The 15977-nt window shown below is 40.3% G+C and overlaps 1 protein-coding gene across 1 annotated transcript; it reads right to left on the minus strand.

Annotated features, from left to right (window-relative positions):
• Positions 1–740: 740 nt before the first annotated feature.
• Positions 741–5889, minus strand: LOC146460621 (pyrethroid hydrolase Ces2e-like). The gene is made up of 5 exons (XM_085088002.1): positions 5432–5889; positions 3666–3919; positions 2629–3342; positions 1861–2084; positions 741–1021 (listed from the first exon to the last, which is right to left on the minus strand). Exons 1-5 carry the CDS (start codon positions 5802–5804, stop codon positions 793–795), a joined length of 1794 nt encoding a protein of 597 aa, XP_084944128.1. The 5' UTR covers positions 5805–5889; the 3' UTR covers positions 741–792.
• Between the last annotated feature and the right edge of the window lie 10088 nt (positions 5890–15977).

A 15977-nucleotide genomic window follows, 5' to 3' on the forward strand; every position in this document is an offset into this window, starting at 1 on the left:
GCAGGAATTAAAGATAAAATTTTTGGTCGGGTGAATCAAAGTATGAAGCAGTATTGACCCAAAACGTTTCATGCGTGCGTGTTCGTGCGTGCGTGCGTGTTATCGCTATTGTACCGGTTCCCGTGTAGTGGCTACGCTCGTACGTGTTCCTGGCGATAAAGTCATTTTTCCGTCGTAATTTTTTTCCAAAACAATTACAACGTAAAGAGGAAAAAAGATACGTGATGGTGTTTGTTTAGCAGAAAATAACCATTTAGTAATAATTGGCTAATCTTAGCATGAAGGAAAACCCGCTTCGTTTGCAACGTGGCGCACTAACGACGCAAGAGATTATGCGCAGTTTTTCTTCCATCTCCGTTTTGTGACAGCGTGGTTTTGAAGTATGGACTACCGACGCTATTCACATTTGCTGTGTTCAGTCAGGATCCATAGTTGAGAGTATTCCTGAATAAAGTCAAAACGGCATGCATTCTCACTTGAAAGCTAGCCTTTCTTCTTGATAGCAAGAAACTGAAACTGCATGATCTCGATTTGAGTTAAACGCGAGATTCGTGAGTGAAAAGAGAAGAAAGCTTTCTGCCCTCTCCTCTTACATTTGTAAAATCTTTGAATATCGGATCTTGTGATCGATATAATTAATTCATGATAAGTGTTTGCAACGCAGGCTGTTATACCCCAGATGACTCTTACAAGTTAACATTACACCCGACACTTTCGACTGTTAATAAGAAATTTAACAAAACAAAATCCTCATTTGCTTGTTTAGAGCAAAGCTTTTATTGCTTAAATCGTTTACAACTCATCTTTCGGTGCCTTTTCCTCTTCTCCTTTTCCCTCTTTTTCGTCATTTCTCGTTAACTTCATTACCTTAGGAACAAGGTCATTCCAAAACGCCATGTTGCTCGCCTTGTACCTACGTTCAACCCTAGGTTTCAACTCAAGAACTAGGTATGCCTGCTCTTCTTCTGTAAATGTAGGCCACGTGACCGGTGTAGGACCAGAGTCGGGTGGATTTGGAGAACTGCAAAGTACAGGTTTCCTTGAATAATTTGAGAATTTCCTTCTAACATTCATGACTAAACACTTATACATCAGACCTCAGTTTAATCCACCTTGGTCAACGAGAAGCCAGATGTTACCGCGCCAGAGAATCATCTGCTCAGTAGAAACAAGTCTCACTGAAAAACGCATGCTTCACGCGAAAACTGTAATCACTAAAACAATTTAAAAAACAACTGGAGAATGCTACGCTTAAAGATATTTTAAAGGAAAATGTTTGTGGTAAAGTCACCAAAATTGACAATAATGCTCGGCTAACTGTTAGCGGGCCAAAAGACCATAGTAAACGGGAGCCTGGAAGGACAGAGCACTCAGCACAACTCTCCACTAAGAGAATACGGAAGAAGAAGAAGAAGAAGAAGAAGAAGAAGAAGAAGAAGAAGAAGAAGAAGAAGAAGAAGAAGAAGAAGAAGAAGAAGAAGAAGAAGAAGAAGGAGATGATGATGATGATGATGATGATGATGATGATGATGACGATGATGATGACGATGATGATGATGATAATGTCAATGATGATGACTACGATGAATTATTTCTCGCTATATGCTGGTTAGTATTGGAATATACTAAAACAGTAAGTCACCTTAGAGTCGTTGAGTGAATATCCAGCATGCACGATCCACCTCCAATTCAACGAATAATTGTAAAACTTAAATCGAACCTAGTTTAATGACCTTAGCTCCCACGAGTCTCGGAAGGTCATTGGTTCGATTCCTGTTGGAAGCACTCGGATTTTCTTTTCCCGAGTATGCCTGTGTCACTGACTGAAAAAATATTTCGATCATTTTATCGTATACTTACCCATATTTGGCAAAGTCTGTCCACAGCTTCATGACGTACAAACTGAATCCCTTTTCTGTGTCGGAAAAATTGCTCGTCCCAAAATTTAATGGACCAGGTATATTCATCAATGGCACACCAAAAACAAAAGGGACGTCTTCTGCATGGGTGGCACCAGCCCACTCGGGAAAAGTCGAGAAGACTGGTTTGTGGTCGAACACAAAAACATAAGGCGGGCGTCCTCCCTGCATATTCAAACAATTAAATGTTTTAATTATTAAAACAGAAACCAAAAAAAAAAAAAAACAGAAAAGCAAGCAATCAATAATAATAATGATGATGACAAGGTGGTGCTAACGTTTGCGTCCGCGAAGGAACATAACTGATTCCAAGCGCTTTTGGATTTGCCAGCGCTATATAATTTGTAATGGTAACGCTTTGTAGCTCCGAGTGATAGGAGTCATAGAGTGGTTTTCAATAATTGAGTGTCCAAAGTAATTTGCCTTTGCTTTGGTTTTGCTTTAATACGCACGCCAATTTTTCAACCAGTGAGAAGAAAACCAAAACCAATCGTAACTTGGACTCACGTGTTTCCCCGCGCTTGGCACTAGTTTGATTTATTTGCTCCGAATTCTGATTGGTCCATTTAATTTGTGTTTGTCGTGATTGGTCAGAGTACTAACTTCGGTTTTGATATTGGGATACTTAAATGAAAACCGCTCTGATAATAAACCAATTTCTATCTAAAAGTGACATGAAAGAAAGAAATGTTTCCATGTACTGGTTTACCTTTGCTAAGGCTTTAGCCTCTTGAAGAGCAGGGGCCACAAACAGTGCGTCACCGAAGCAATCTACCCACGACTGCCGAATGGCGATTTTATCGTCAGGGTCATCATGGTTGCTGTATTGGAACAAAATCAAGTCTTCGATGATCCGGCTTTTCTTTCGAGCGTAAAACATTTCATTCTTAACGAAGTACTCAAAGTGCTTTCGATCCATTCCATGTTTTATCTGGTCAGGAGGCTGTAGCAAACTGAAAAAGGATCCTTCGCTGGAAGCAAAACCAGTTATGGCATCGCTATCATGGAATTTGCCTGCTTTGAATAAGTTTTCTGGCAGATCGGGGAGAAATTCGCCATCAACTATAGGCGCTACGATGTCTTGTGGGCCAGTGTATTTATCACGATAGAAGGAACCTTGTGCCTCTAAAATTTCCTCAACCGTCTTACCTCGGACGCACTCCACAATGTCTGGCCCCAAGCTGCAATTAATAGCTCTAGCAAACCACTCTAGCTGTTGAGGTTTAGAAACTTTTCCGCCGAAACCTGGTATCAAGGATGAACCACTCTGTGCAATGGTTCTGCTAAAAAGACCTTTAGACAGAGGCGATATTCGATGAAAGGAAGCACTTATTCCTCCTGCGCTCTCACCAAATATGGTCACTCGCTTGGGATCTCCGCCAAAACTGGCTATGTTGGCTTGAACCCATTTTAATGCTAGCACCTTGATGGGCATACAAAAAGAGAACAAATTAACTGGACTTATCACGAATACAAATCGCTGCATCAGTCAATTCCAACAATCTCCACACCCCTCCTCGGGTAACTTCAGTTGCATAAAAAAAATGATAACAAAAGCACCATGGGAGGGGGAGGGGGGTGGGAAAGCACGAGAAGAGAAGGGATCGTCTTCTAAACGCTTGAAGTGTTTTGTGGATCTACTATTTCTTATTTTTAACTTAAGCGATTGACTGTACAGGTACTTTTACTCAAGATGATAACTAAGTTAGTTCTGAAAACTGAGAAATTCACAGTAAGGTATGCTACCTGATCGAACATCCCATAATTTCCTTTTACATCGGTTCCGGGAACGTTAAAGAAGCCAAGTACTCCGAGACGATAGTTAAGAGTCACAAAGATGACGTCATTGAAGGTTGCTAAGATTCCACCCATATAAAAGTTAGCAGATCCAAACCAGAATGCTCCGCCATGAATCCATACCATTACCGCCATCTTGTCATCGGGTGTGATGGTCGAGGGAACGAAGATGTTCAGAAAGAGACAGTCTTCACTCTTTGTCTCTAATCAAGGAAGGAGTATATGAAAATGAACTGTAATCAAACTATTTGAGAAAACATTTTATCCTCATCTGTAACTGTTGCTTAAGGAATAGAAAACACCAAAGACTTTCCATGTTTCTACAACGCCACTCGAGTAGAGATTGGGGAGAACAATAAAACGTTGGTGGAAGCATAAACGTACCGCAGTGAAGTGCTACCAGCGCTGTTTAGAGTGCTCCCAAACGACTACGAGGGCATCGATTAATTCCACAGAAACACGAGTTCCCTACATAGAAATGGCGAGCCGTAGCTAAAATCTCGAGGTTCTGGGCTAAAGCCCTGCTATGACCAATAACTAGAGTCCTTGTTGAACCTTGGCCACACTTGGTAGTGGTGAAAAATAATCAAGATGAGTTCAGGATAACAGGCAGCAGTATACATTTTCCATTAGCTGGTCTTAAATTTTAATTTAAAGATTAAAAACATATGCAATAAGATGTTGAATCAATGATGAGAAAAAACTTTGTGGATACTGTGTACATCTCAGCTTTTCGAATGCTCCAATCAACAGTGGGCAAGGTGAGCTGAACATGCGCTAGACAAGGAGGCAGTAAAGAACTTAACCTGCGATCAGGGATGAGATGAAGGTGGGGAGGGTATGGACTGGGATCGTCACGCAAGGAAAGTTGTGTGACAACCAAATAAAGCATCTATCAATTAATTAATTTAATAATGTATTCATATTTATTGTTTTGTATTTTTTATTCTGGGACCTCTTTTATAAAAATGAAACGAAAATACTTCCTGTTCCGCACGCAAATCGGCACGAGATATTTTTAATTAAAAAAATATCTCGAGCTGTTAATAAAATGTCGTGGCTTAGCTCAGATAACACATTTAAAAACACCAAATCTAAACAAGTAGTCACGATCAAAGGCAGTAATTACGATCTGTATCGGACAAAATAGCAAGTATTTATGCTTATACAGTTCAGACAATAGGTCGAAGCTACAAGTAAAAAACTACTCACCGCTGAGGCGTTTCTACTTTCCCTCCCTCGGGCAATACTCAATCGACTGGTCACTGACTGGTTTGTTCCGAAGATTCTTTTGATCTTTCTTACGAAAGTCTCACCAGCTTGCAAGACTGAAGCAATGTCTGCTACCCTCCATCCCTCCTTCAACAAGAATACCACTCTCCATTGCAATTCTCTTGGATATTCTCGAGCCATTTTCAGTTCTGTTTTCCCGCCTCTCGTAAGAATTGCAAGCGGGCGAAACTGGGCGAGCGTGTTGCATTGTTATTTGCATAACCCCGCCCCCAATCAGATCATTGACGGAACAGACAAACCCAAGTTTGCAAAACACGCAGCGCGATACAACGAATTTGGCTGTAACAAACTTACTGAATCTCTTTCCTTTCCCTTTGATTCGGAGGCATATGTTTAATAAAGTTTATATTTATTTATTTATTTAATTATTTATATTACTCGCTCTTGGGCCACAATATCGAAAAAGAAATAAAAATGATTACCTGATTCAGTTATATTCATCCCAGGAACTATAAATGGAGGCTGCACACACTCTGCTCCGAATTGAATGGCTTCTTTAGTCCCTGACCAAGGTTTGGCGGGTTTTGGAGCAGCAAACCTCAAATCTCCGACTGGAGGTTCAGCATACGGGATACCAAGATACTCATAAACTGATTTACCGTATGGGAGAGTCTCAATCTTCCCAACAACTGCACCAGACTCGGTCTGCACGACTGGGGAAGGTTGCTTCTCACCAAGCTCTGCTCGAGTGAACTTCGATGCAAAAATGGCAGGACAGATCATAAAAAGGCAGAGGGCACGACATCGAACTATTTTCATGACGAAGAAAGATTTTGCTACCGCAGTAAACGACATTCAGTGGAGTCCGAACCCCTTATGCATATAATGTGCTGTAACAACAACAATACTCTCTCCAAACGCTTTATAATGAATCGATACTGGAAATGATTAGCCCTGGCGCATGACAGGGCACATGACAACTGTTTTTTTCCTGGAAGGGGAGGATCGCGGATCGAGGATCGGGGATCGTGGATCGCGGATGGAAAGTGCTGGAAACTGGGGATGGTGGCAGCCACCTTCAGCGGTATTCCTGATTATCTACGGGTCGAAGGAGCACAAAAATGAAATGGCCACGGCAACGGTCACTGGAAGATCTGGAACGATAATTAAAAATAAAACTTATCTGAGATGTAGTTCAGTCACTCGGACTGGACCGTGCATTGAGCAGTTCGTTTATCCTCACTGTGGGGAATTTACTGGTTAGTTTGGCATGTTTTTTCAATGCTAATGCTCGGGTCTTAACTCGGGTGGGGATTGGCAAAGACTAAAACTAAAGTACCGTTTATTTGTCTTCGGAGAAAACATCTGGTAAAATCGATCACGTTCTCCAATCTTATTGGACAATGAAAATCGGTCCGATGGAGGTCGCGTCAACCATTTTCACCTTTGCTTTGCAAGCGCGTAGACCTTTTATAGTGTTGTCTCTCTGTGAAAAGTTTCAGTTGGTGAAAATTTTTGCTTAACAATCTGACGCGTACAACTAACTTGTGCGCGTCAGATACAGCGCGCCCACTTTAACCACCACTATCAACAAAGCATAAGCGGTGGCTTTCCTCTTTCCCAGAAACTTGAAATCATTTATTTTATTTTTCTGAATGCGGTGGGTGAAATTTTACGGGCATTAATATGGCAAAAATGCCACTTGAGCAGCTTTTATTTGAACAGTTTACTTTAGGATTTCATCCACATACTCAAAAGTTATAACCACCTTCTACAGCATAATAAACAGCAACACAGGAACGTCCTGTCCTTTCGTTTGAATGGTCACACTTGAGGGTTTTTCCACAGGCTCAAAAGTTAGAGCCACCTTATATAGCACAATTACAATACCAGAGGAAAGTACAGCTCAGTTGCTTTCACCAAGGCTATTAAAAGGGTAGAAATATCAGTAAAATATAGACTGCTATGGGGTGGATAGGACTCGCTGTCTAATAAAACTGCAATGAATGTAATAGGTTGGGATAAGCTTGCGGACATTCGTCAGAGTGGACGTTGGAGGCTCGCCAGAAGTTGATTGAAACACAAGAAGTTAATGCAAATGTGAAGAAATGAGCTGAAACCTGGATAAGCAGTGCGTATTAAAACCAGTCTATTACACAGCCGTTAATTGGCTGGCCATGCAACTCTCCTCACCGTTATTGTTCGTGGAAGTGAGGTCACTGACGCGCTAAATAACGGTTGCGTTGGAGACAGTAAAGGATGCCAGGCAAATTGAGGAGTAGACTGGTGACTTGAAGAACGTTTAATTAACTAAGTAGAAAGATGAAAACCGTGGTAAAACTAATACACTGAACATGATTTCTTCGACCGGGTACATCAAGAGATCTCTTGTTAAACAGAGATCATACAATTTAAAGCAATTTTACGGCAGTGAGAGTCACAGGCCAAACGCTACACATAAACTTTTTTCATTTCGTAAGTATCTTATCGAAATAAACTTGCGTTGTGAATGTACACGAAAAAGGTTCTACACCACGCGAATGTGGTTGATCTTAGATGATAAATGAAAACCCCCACTGATCAAAGACAATACTGATCGTAACCGGTTACTCTGAATGACCTTTGAACAATATGAGATCGAGTGAAATGCATTATATATTTTTTTCATTTTAAATTGAAATGTTCCCTTTCCACATCTGAACCGCGTGTTCTAATCAGATTAATTTCGAGATAGATTATTGAACGTGCGTTTTGCTCTGTTTGTATAGCGGATTTCAAAAACCCAGTCCCACTCGTGTACGTCTGTTCGCTTCAGCTTCCTTTCTTGGTGGCGCAAACCTCTGTAAATCGCCGAAATATTCTTCACTGGTCAACAAACATGAAATTAAACCTTGAAACCGTGGATCTCGCGAAGGGTCGTGATCAACACGCTTTTGGGCTGCTCCCGTGTGAATAACTCTTGAATTATTACTGGCATCAATATCTGGCAAGAAAGGTTCATTTGTCTCGTTTACGCCCGCTCGCTTTCTTAATCCTCGTCTTGTAGGCTTGATCGGGCTTTCAATAGGTGGCAGTTTTACGATGTTAAACCCAGATTTCGCTTGAGATTTTCTTCGTATTTCTGCAGTTCTTGCTTCCAGTTCCCATGATTTGTGATTAGATTCGTCCTTTCGCCTTGCTTTCCTCTGTATTTCAATTATTTTCCTGTGTCTTTCCCTCTGAGCCTTCGATTCCCTGTTGTACAGCTGGATAATGTCTTTGCCTGTTTGTCCTTGATCCATCCATAGATCACGAGCATCTCGCAGTTTTTCTAAATTCAGTTTCCCTCTCCACATTGTAAAACTGTCACATTGTGTTGATCATTACGCATAATAAAACACCGTATTGACACTGTTGTGAGCATCCATCGCCTCTTAAAGTCGTTAAATCAAGGTTATTATCCCGAAAGTCACAAAACCCAAAGACTGTGATTTTAGATGACTCGGGCTAACCAGATAGGAAAAGTTTGGTCCAACTTTGCGAAGTAATTGGGTCGTGTACACGCGCTCTTCTGGCTTGAATGCTTCCTGCAGTCGCTGTTAATGTTTGGTGTTTGGATCAGCAGATCATGTTGCTGTGCATGCCCGAGGCGATTAAATAATTTGACAGATGGTGAAACATTGTTTACATACCATTAACGAAGCAGATCGTATAACTGATTTAAAATTTCTACCTTTATTATAAATATTGTCTTTTTTATTTTACGGTTGTTTTTTTTTGGAAAGGTTTGCTTACTAAAGCAGCAAAAGCGGAAAAACGCTTTTCACTCAGCTTTCATTTTTCGGATCAATATATAAAAGTTACGTGGGTGCCTTGCATGACTAATTCTATTTTAAGACTTCCAACTTGCTTTCTATTCTATTTTAGCATACCTCAGTGACCGACTATTACGTAAACGCGCAATCTGATTGGCTACACAGGTGCCGTCTATCGATCGATAGACGGCAGTTTGTCAGAGCGCGCGCGATCTAGTATGCATCATTGCACAAATATATCAACATTTATGAAATTAAAATATTTTTTGCTTCATAGATCGATCACTGAGGTATGCTAAAACAATTAGACGGCTCGCTCTCGGTTTCTATCGCCTTTGATAGTTGGCTCGGGGCTTCGCCCCTCGCCAACTATCAGCCGATAGAAACCTCGAGCTCGCCGTCTAATTGTTAATTATTTCAGTCTTTTCTCTAGTTTCTATCTTTTCTTTTAAATTTTTGGCTGCCTTTAACTTTAAGACAATATTATAAAACGCTAAAACTAACAGGAATTTTTAGCCACAGGAGTATTTTAGAGCTATTGTTCTTCTTGTTGATTTGTATCTTTAAGACAATAGCAATCACGCCGTGTCAGGAATAAGCATGATATAAACACTCGCGTTGCCATGGGATCGCACGTAGTAAATATCATCGCGTGACTTTTTATGCGTGATCTCCATTAACCTGCGCATAAATCAACACCAAAACAAAACTGCGGCCACTTAAACCTGTGAAGCTGATATTTATACAATCCATGACAGCTCTAGCCTCTTCTTCTTGCTATCACCAAAACTGCAAAAACCCTTAACATGTCCATCAGTGAGTTCATTTTTAAACATTTCCGAGGATAACGGAATGGTGTTCGAGCATCGTCCGAATAGCCGGACATTGTCAAAGGTTACAGAACCTGTTTTATACCGCTGACGTTTTGGTTCAGAGATTGGCCATGTCTGGTCTGAGATTTCATTTTGTACTCTTGTTTCAGAGTTGACAGATTGATTTGAGAAAATGTTCATGTATCGACCAATAGACCTATTCGGCTAACCCAATGTTGTACCCAATTCAGATCCCCGGGGTTAAGATTCTTTGTTTATTGCATTTGCATTATAATGTAGCATTCACATTTAAATGATATGGAAATACTTAGAACAAAACATTTTATGCCCAAAGGGTTTGAATTGGTTACAACATTGCGTTAGCCGAATGGGTCTATTGTGCTCAGAATGCTAAGGATTGCAGGGCCCCACTGAAAACCGCCAAGGCGAGTGGGCTCCCTGGATAAATATTATTATTATTATTATTATTATTATTATTATTATTATTATTATTATTATTATCATTATTATTATTATTATTATTATTATTATAAGGATATTATTGTATTCATCATGAAAATTAATTATCTTTAGAAGTTCATTACTAGATGAACAATTTTCTTTCCGTAAGGCGATGAAAAATGTAACTCAAAATGGGGCAACGGATTCACCTTAGCGAATATGGAAAAACGTAGATGATAATAATAATAATAATAATAATAATAATAATAATAATAATAATAATAACGTCTTTTAGTTTGTTACAGAAAAAAAAACATGACAAGAGAGTATGAAGTCCCCTCTTGAATACGGTTCTTCTTCGATCAGTATTCCGCAATGGACAAATAAATTGAGAGATTAGATGAACTTTTTACCTACTTTGTCAAAAAGCCTTCACCTATTTTGTAAAGTGGCGTTCAAAACGTTCCATCACAGGAGAAAGATTAATAGACCCACGGGCGCGCATTATAAAATGTGTTTTACCGCCTAATCCATTTTCAGATTTCCGTGAAAAAGACAAAGAAACCAAATGTTTGGATGTATTAAAAAAGGCCTCCCAGAGACGGATTTCTTGGGTTTGAAATCCAGTTTTATATTTGAAAATAAAAAAAGAACACTGAAAACTGAAAACGAATCACGAACTCCACATTAGAATTATCCCAAACGAATCAGAACAACATTTTCTTCCCTGGACTGAGCTAATCGGACTTTGAACAAGCGTTCGCAAGTCCTTTCTACGCCTTCAGTGTCGAGTGAGGACATCCGTAATTTCTGAAACCCTGAAAGAAGTATTCCGAGAGTAAAACTCTTTTTGATTGACTGACGGTATCCTACATTTTTGTTTTATCCCGGGCCTGTGTATTAACTGCGAATTAAATGGGTTCATTTCCTTTCCTCATTCTCGACCCTAGAGCCGCTCGGCTTAGACTACGTCATACACCCGCCGTCAGTCATGCGCAATAAGGGAAGAGCTCTGGACCCAGTTGTTCAAAGCCTGATTAAGCTTGATTAAGCTAATCCTGGATTAAAGGGAACTTTGATTCCAGTTTAATTACAAACCAATAAAGATTCTTCAAAAAGATTTTTATCCCTCAGTTTTGACTTAGACTTTTCTTTACCATTAGCTTAAAGGGGGATTTTAAGCCACTTTTACGCCACTTGACATGCATGGCTTTAATGGAAATATCTCGTTCACGTTTCAAGAAATCCAAAAACTCTACACTCATCCCATGAATCTGTGTTGTGGGGTGTTTGGTGAATTTTTGGGTATATTTGGGAGGAGATAGTTTTCTTGAAGGATTGGTAAAATTAAGAGAAATAAGAAATATTGAAGATTTAGTGAAGTTTTAAAATTAAAAATTTTAGTTAATAATCAATAGACGGACACCAAGTTAGTCCACTAGCAACCTGGGGTGCTCTTGCGTGTGTATGAACTGTCTGTTAGTGTTCCAAAAATCATTTTCCTTCTTCTATCCCTTCTTAAAACTTCTTCAAATTTCATTCAAATTTAGGTAGAATGACCCCTTAAGGTTACCGTATACCTTTGGAGGTGTCTGACGTCCAAGTAATGTAGCGCGTCCGGTGTAAACTGTAGATACCTAAACCCCTATATCAAGTTAAAGCTTATAGAGCTGGCTATCAAACTATACCAAGAATTTTGAAATAAAAAGAATTGTCAAATTTTAGCGCTGTTTTTTCGAATCAATTTTTTTAATTAAAGGGGACACTTTAAAGAGCTAAAACTCAAAGGGAATTTATTCGTTTGGCTTCAAATTTGGACAGTACCCAGTTTAACATAAAAGCAACAAAGAAATTGTCTGCGAATTTTTTCTTTCGAAATGTGTTTTCTCCGAGAGCGATTTTTGTACGATCACTCCACATTTTTTTTATCCTATTTCGAAAATGACAAAACATAGACACCTTTTTTTTAGCGCTTTGGGTCCGGAAACTGAGGAGCAAATTAGATTAGGTAAATACAAAATACGCTTTGACTTGTAGTTTTCAAAAGGTGATTCGGACGCTCGCATTTAGAGGTTGTGAAAAATTCGACAATTCATTTTATTTCAAAATTCTTGGTATAGTTTGATAGCCAGCTCTATAAGCTTTAATTTGATATAGGGTTTTAGGTATCTACAGTTTCCGGACGAGCTGCATCGCTATGACACGAGATACCTCTGAGGGTATACGGTAACCTTAAAATTAGCTTTTTTTAAAAAAATGAACGAGTGAGATGAAAACCTCGGTTAACTTTTAATCGTGGGTTAGCGTTAATCGGCTTTCGAACAACCGGGCCCTGGAGTCAAGAATGTTCCTTTCCTTGGCTTCAGCCGTAATTATGCCTATATTCCCTTTCGTATCTTCTTAGATTAGGCCTGTATTTTTTTTTTTTTTTTTGTATTCAGCTTATATGCACAGTACTAGCCAGGGCCGTAGCCAGTATGAGGCAAACCGAGGCACTTGCCTCAGTCATTGTTTTTTTCGGGTAAAGTAAGATTTTTTTTTTGAAGGAGAAAGAAAGGCACTAGCAGCAAATAAATTCACAAACAGTTAAACAAATATAAAAAACGTTAACGCAACATGGTATCATGTTTAATGATAACGCGAATCAGGCAGTGGCCTGAATTACAGATGAGAAAAATTAAGCAAAACTTCAAGCTAACAAAGGCAGCGACTTCCTACAGAAAACTGCCTCGTTTTCATGTGTTTTGACGCCATTCCTCGAGTCTTCTGTCTTCTCTGATCTGAATGAGGAAAATCTATCAAAATGCAGCGTTCTTTTTCCTTGCTAGCAGAGGTCTCTGACGGCAGAGACCTCTGCTAGCAGGGAACGTTCTATCTAATCAACAGTTTTTTTCAAAGAAAGCGGTAAGTAGATGCTTTCATAACATGTTTTCAGCGCTTCTCAATAATCGAAACAAAATTTAACCTTGTTTTGACATTATCTAGCTAAGCAACTTTGACTTTCAGTCCATCTAGTAAAGATGGTGATGTCAGTGAAGAAGCCACCGGAGATGGTGGGAAAGAAGTTGTAGAGGCCGAAAGCGGACAGGCGACAGCGCGACTAAGTACAGGAAGCTGTTCGTGCGAGCGCAGCTTTAGCGCTCTTCACAAGTTGAAGACCTGAGGTGAGTTGCATAAAATCCAATGTCGGGCGTAACTGCTAAGGCCAGACCTTCAGCCCAGTCACATTCAGTATTTTAACGTCTGACCATAGCATTTACGCCCGCCGTTAAGTTTTATGTAACTCGTCCCTGGCGCCGTTCATCGATGGGCTCTAACAGGCTGAATGGCCTTGCATTAGCCCATGTCCACAGCGAAATTCCTGTGGACCCGCTCGAGGTTCTACAGCGATGGGATGCTAGTGGGCACAGGCGAATCACGCTGGCATTTAACAGCTAAATTCGTTGCCTTTTAGAAACGAAAATCCTCAAATAAGCACGTCCGAGACCAGGTTTTATGAGCCTGCGAGACTGAGCACCCCCCAACAAACCCTACTTTTCACGAAACCGCTTGTCAGCCGAACCTGGTTTAGGTTATTGTTAACTAAGGCCTTCATATAGAAACAAACCACCAACAATCACATTAAACCGTCGCATACAAGAACACAGAGCCCCTAAAGTAGCATTTAAATAGCTCCCCTCCCCCCCCCCCCAAAAAAAACACCTAGATCTCTAGATCTGTATGGCCTTTAGAGCTCCTAGCGGCATTTTTGTCAAATAAGGTTTGAGCCCAGTGTTTTGTTTAAACGTAGCCATCATATTTAAGACCCTAAATAGCTAGGCGGGGAATTCAACCATGGATATTGCCTCAGTCCTTATTTTTTTCTGGCTACGGCCCTGCTAGCAGCGTCTCCTCATAGCACAAACTAACAATATTGTTTTATTTTAAGCCAGGGGAAGCGTGAACCCCATAAGGCCCTAGCCTGCGAGCAAGCTCTCGCGCCCTGGTGCTTGCTCGTAGGCTAATAAGGCCCAGGCTTCCAGACCAACTTTCCCCGTCGCCAAACCAACCTTGTAAGTGAATGTTTGGTTTTATCAGTCAGGGTATATGTGGTAATTTGGCCACCGCAAAGAGATTAAAGTGTTGACGTTTCAAGCGTTAGCCTTGTCACTCGTTGATGAAACCGGCCAAGAAGTGTTTCCACTCCGCTACCGACGCGGCACCACAATTTTCTTTACAAAAAATGTGACAAACCAAATATTTCAGTACTTTCTTTTTCCCTGTCCTCACCTTTCTCTGTTCAAATCATTCAGTAACAAAATTCTTGTTTTGCAAAAGATACGTATACGACTAGGAGAAATTTTCGAAAATCTTCCTTTGTTCCAACTGTAGTCAATCTGCACGTGTATACTTACTTGCCCACGGGTTGTGCGTAAACATCATTTTACGTCACAGATTCGGCAAACATGAGTGAAACTATTGAGTAATTTACACAAGAACGCTCGAATGCTCGGAGATAAACTAACAACCGAGTTGGGAACCAAGTTAGGAACCGAGTTGGGAACCGAGTTAGGAACCGAGTTAGGAACTGAGTTGGGAACCGAGTTAGGAACCGAGTAAGGAGTTGGCAAGCGAGTTAAACAAACTTTGGGCGATTTGGTTATTGATTTGAGACAAATTATTGGCTGTTTTTTGTTGTTGTTGTTGCTGTTTTTCAAAGTAAATCGTCTTTGTATTAGCCTAGCATCAGTTTCGATCAGCACTTTACCTCTAAACTAGGGGTTTCGCCTGGTTAGAAATAGAATGCCCTATTTGAAGTTGAACCAAGAATTTTGAAGTCAGTCAGGTTATAGTCGGGATAACCACTCATTGCTCAACAACTTTCTTGTAATAACTTTGTTTTAATCGATCTAACAATGAATCAATGAAGCAGTTTACAACGAAACTTAAACCATGTTTTTCTAAGACTAAAGTTCAAATGTGAACGAGAGGGGCACGAGAAAGAGCAGAAAAGATATTGCGAGCCCCGAAAAGAAAAGGACCACTACCCAGCCTATGTGTAGCCTCTGTTGGCGTTTTCATCCACTCCCGCTCCCCTCTCCTCTCATTTGTTCCTTTTCGCACCCCATTAGGTTTCGCGCGCACCACGCTGTTGCGGAAAGAAAGGTTTGCTGAATTCAAAGGAAACAAGCAAGTCATTAAGTGATTTAAGGCTATTATGTACTTGAAACCTGGATCGTGGCAAATCCCGGACATCGAAATTTAAGTCATGCAATGGTCTCAATTACCGCAGGTTTTCACAGGCTCATGAAAGATCAAGTGGTCAAATACATAGTTGCTTATCGCCACCTTTAAAAGAGCCGCTATCAAAAGAAGTATTGCCAAAACGAGCAATTCGAACGCGATTTGGATGATTTTTGGCCGAGATATTGTAGAGCGAAGGTCTTTGATTTTAGCCGTGAATAATTTATTGTATTTTATCGTGTTTTGGACCCCAAGAAAACGCAACAGCTACAAACTCTTGACAGAGATCCTGTGGTGTGCCTTTAAAAGCTTGACTTCGATAGATTGAAAATCCCAGTGAACAAATATGAAGGCGAGATACGAGCCCGAGGCGTTCCTGGAAAGTTGGTTATGCTGTTTTCAGCCTTCCGCCATACTGTCCTGTCAGTGATGACTGAATTACTCGAATCCGTTTTTATCTCCAAAATGTACACCGTGAATCGGTTTCGATCTACCTGAAAATTGCTGTTTCTGAACCACAACGGTGACTTTCAGGAATGAACCTGGTAAAATCAAACAATCGCATGGAAGTGCGGCCAGCTGAGGTGAAAGACGACAACTTAAGGAATTTACCACATAAATAGAAGGTTTAGTGAGCTACAGGAGAGCTAAAATCACGTACAGTCTAAAAATGTACGGTGTTTACGTTCTGGTGTAGATATAATATTCATACAGTGGGAATATGGACACTTTCCACT

This window comes from Pavona decussata, unplaced genomic scaffold (genome assembly GCF_977016875.1).
Source record: "Pavona decussata unplaced genomic scaffold, jaPavDecu1.1 SCAFFOLD_210, whole genome shotgun sequence".
NCBI classification, from domain to species: Eukaryota; Metazoa; Cnidaria; class Anthozoa; order Scleractinia; family Agariciidae; genus Pavona; species Pavona decussata.

Excerpts from the sequence above, each read along its gene's own strand:
- LOC146460621 (XM_085088002.1), bottom strand. The coding sequence starts at position 5,804 with ATGTCGTTTACTGCGGTAGCAAAATCTTTCTTCGTCATGAAAATAGTT. Across the intron at positions 3,920-5,431 it reads GATGAATATAACTGAATCAG|AGACAAAGAGTGAAGACTGT; the intron begins GTAATCATTTTT and ends TTCCTTGATTAG. Across the intron at positions 2,085-2,628 it reads AGGCTAAAGCCTTAGCAAAG|GGAGGACGCCCGCCTTATGT; the intron begins GTAAACCAGTAC and ends TTGAATATGCAG.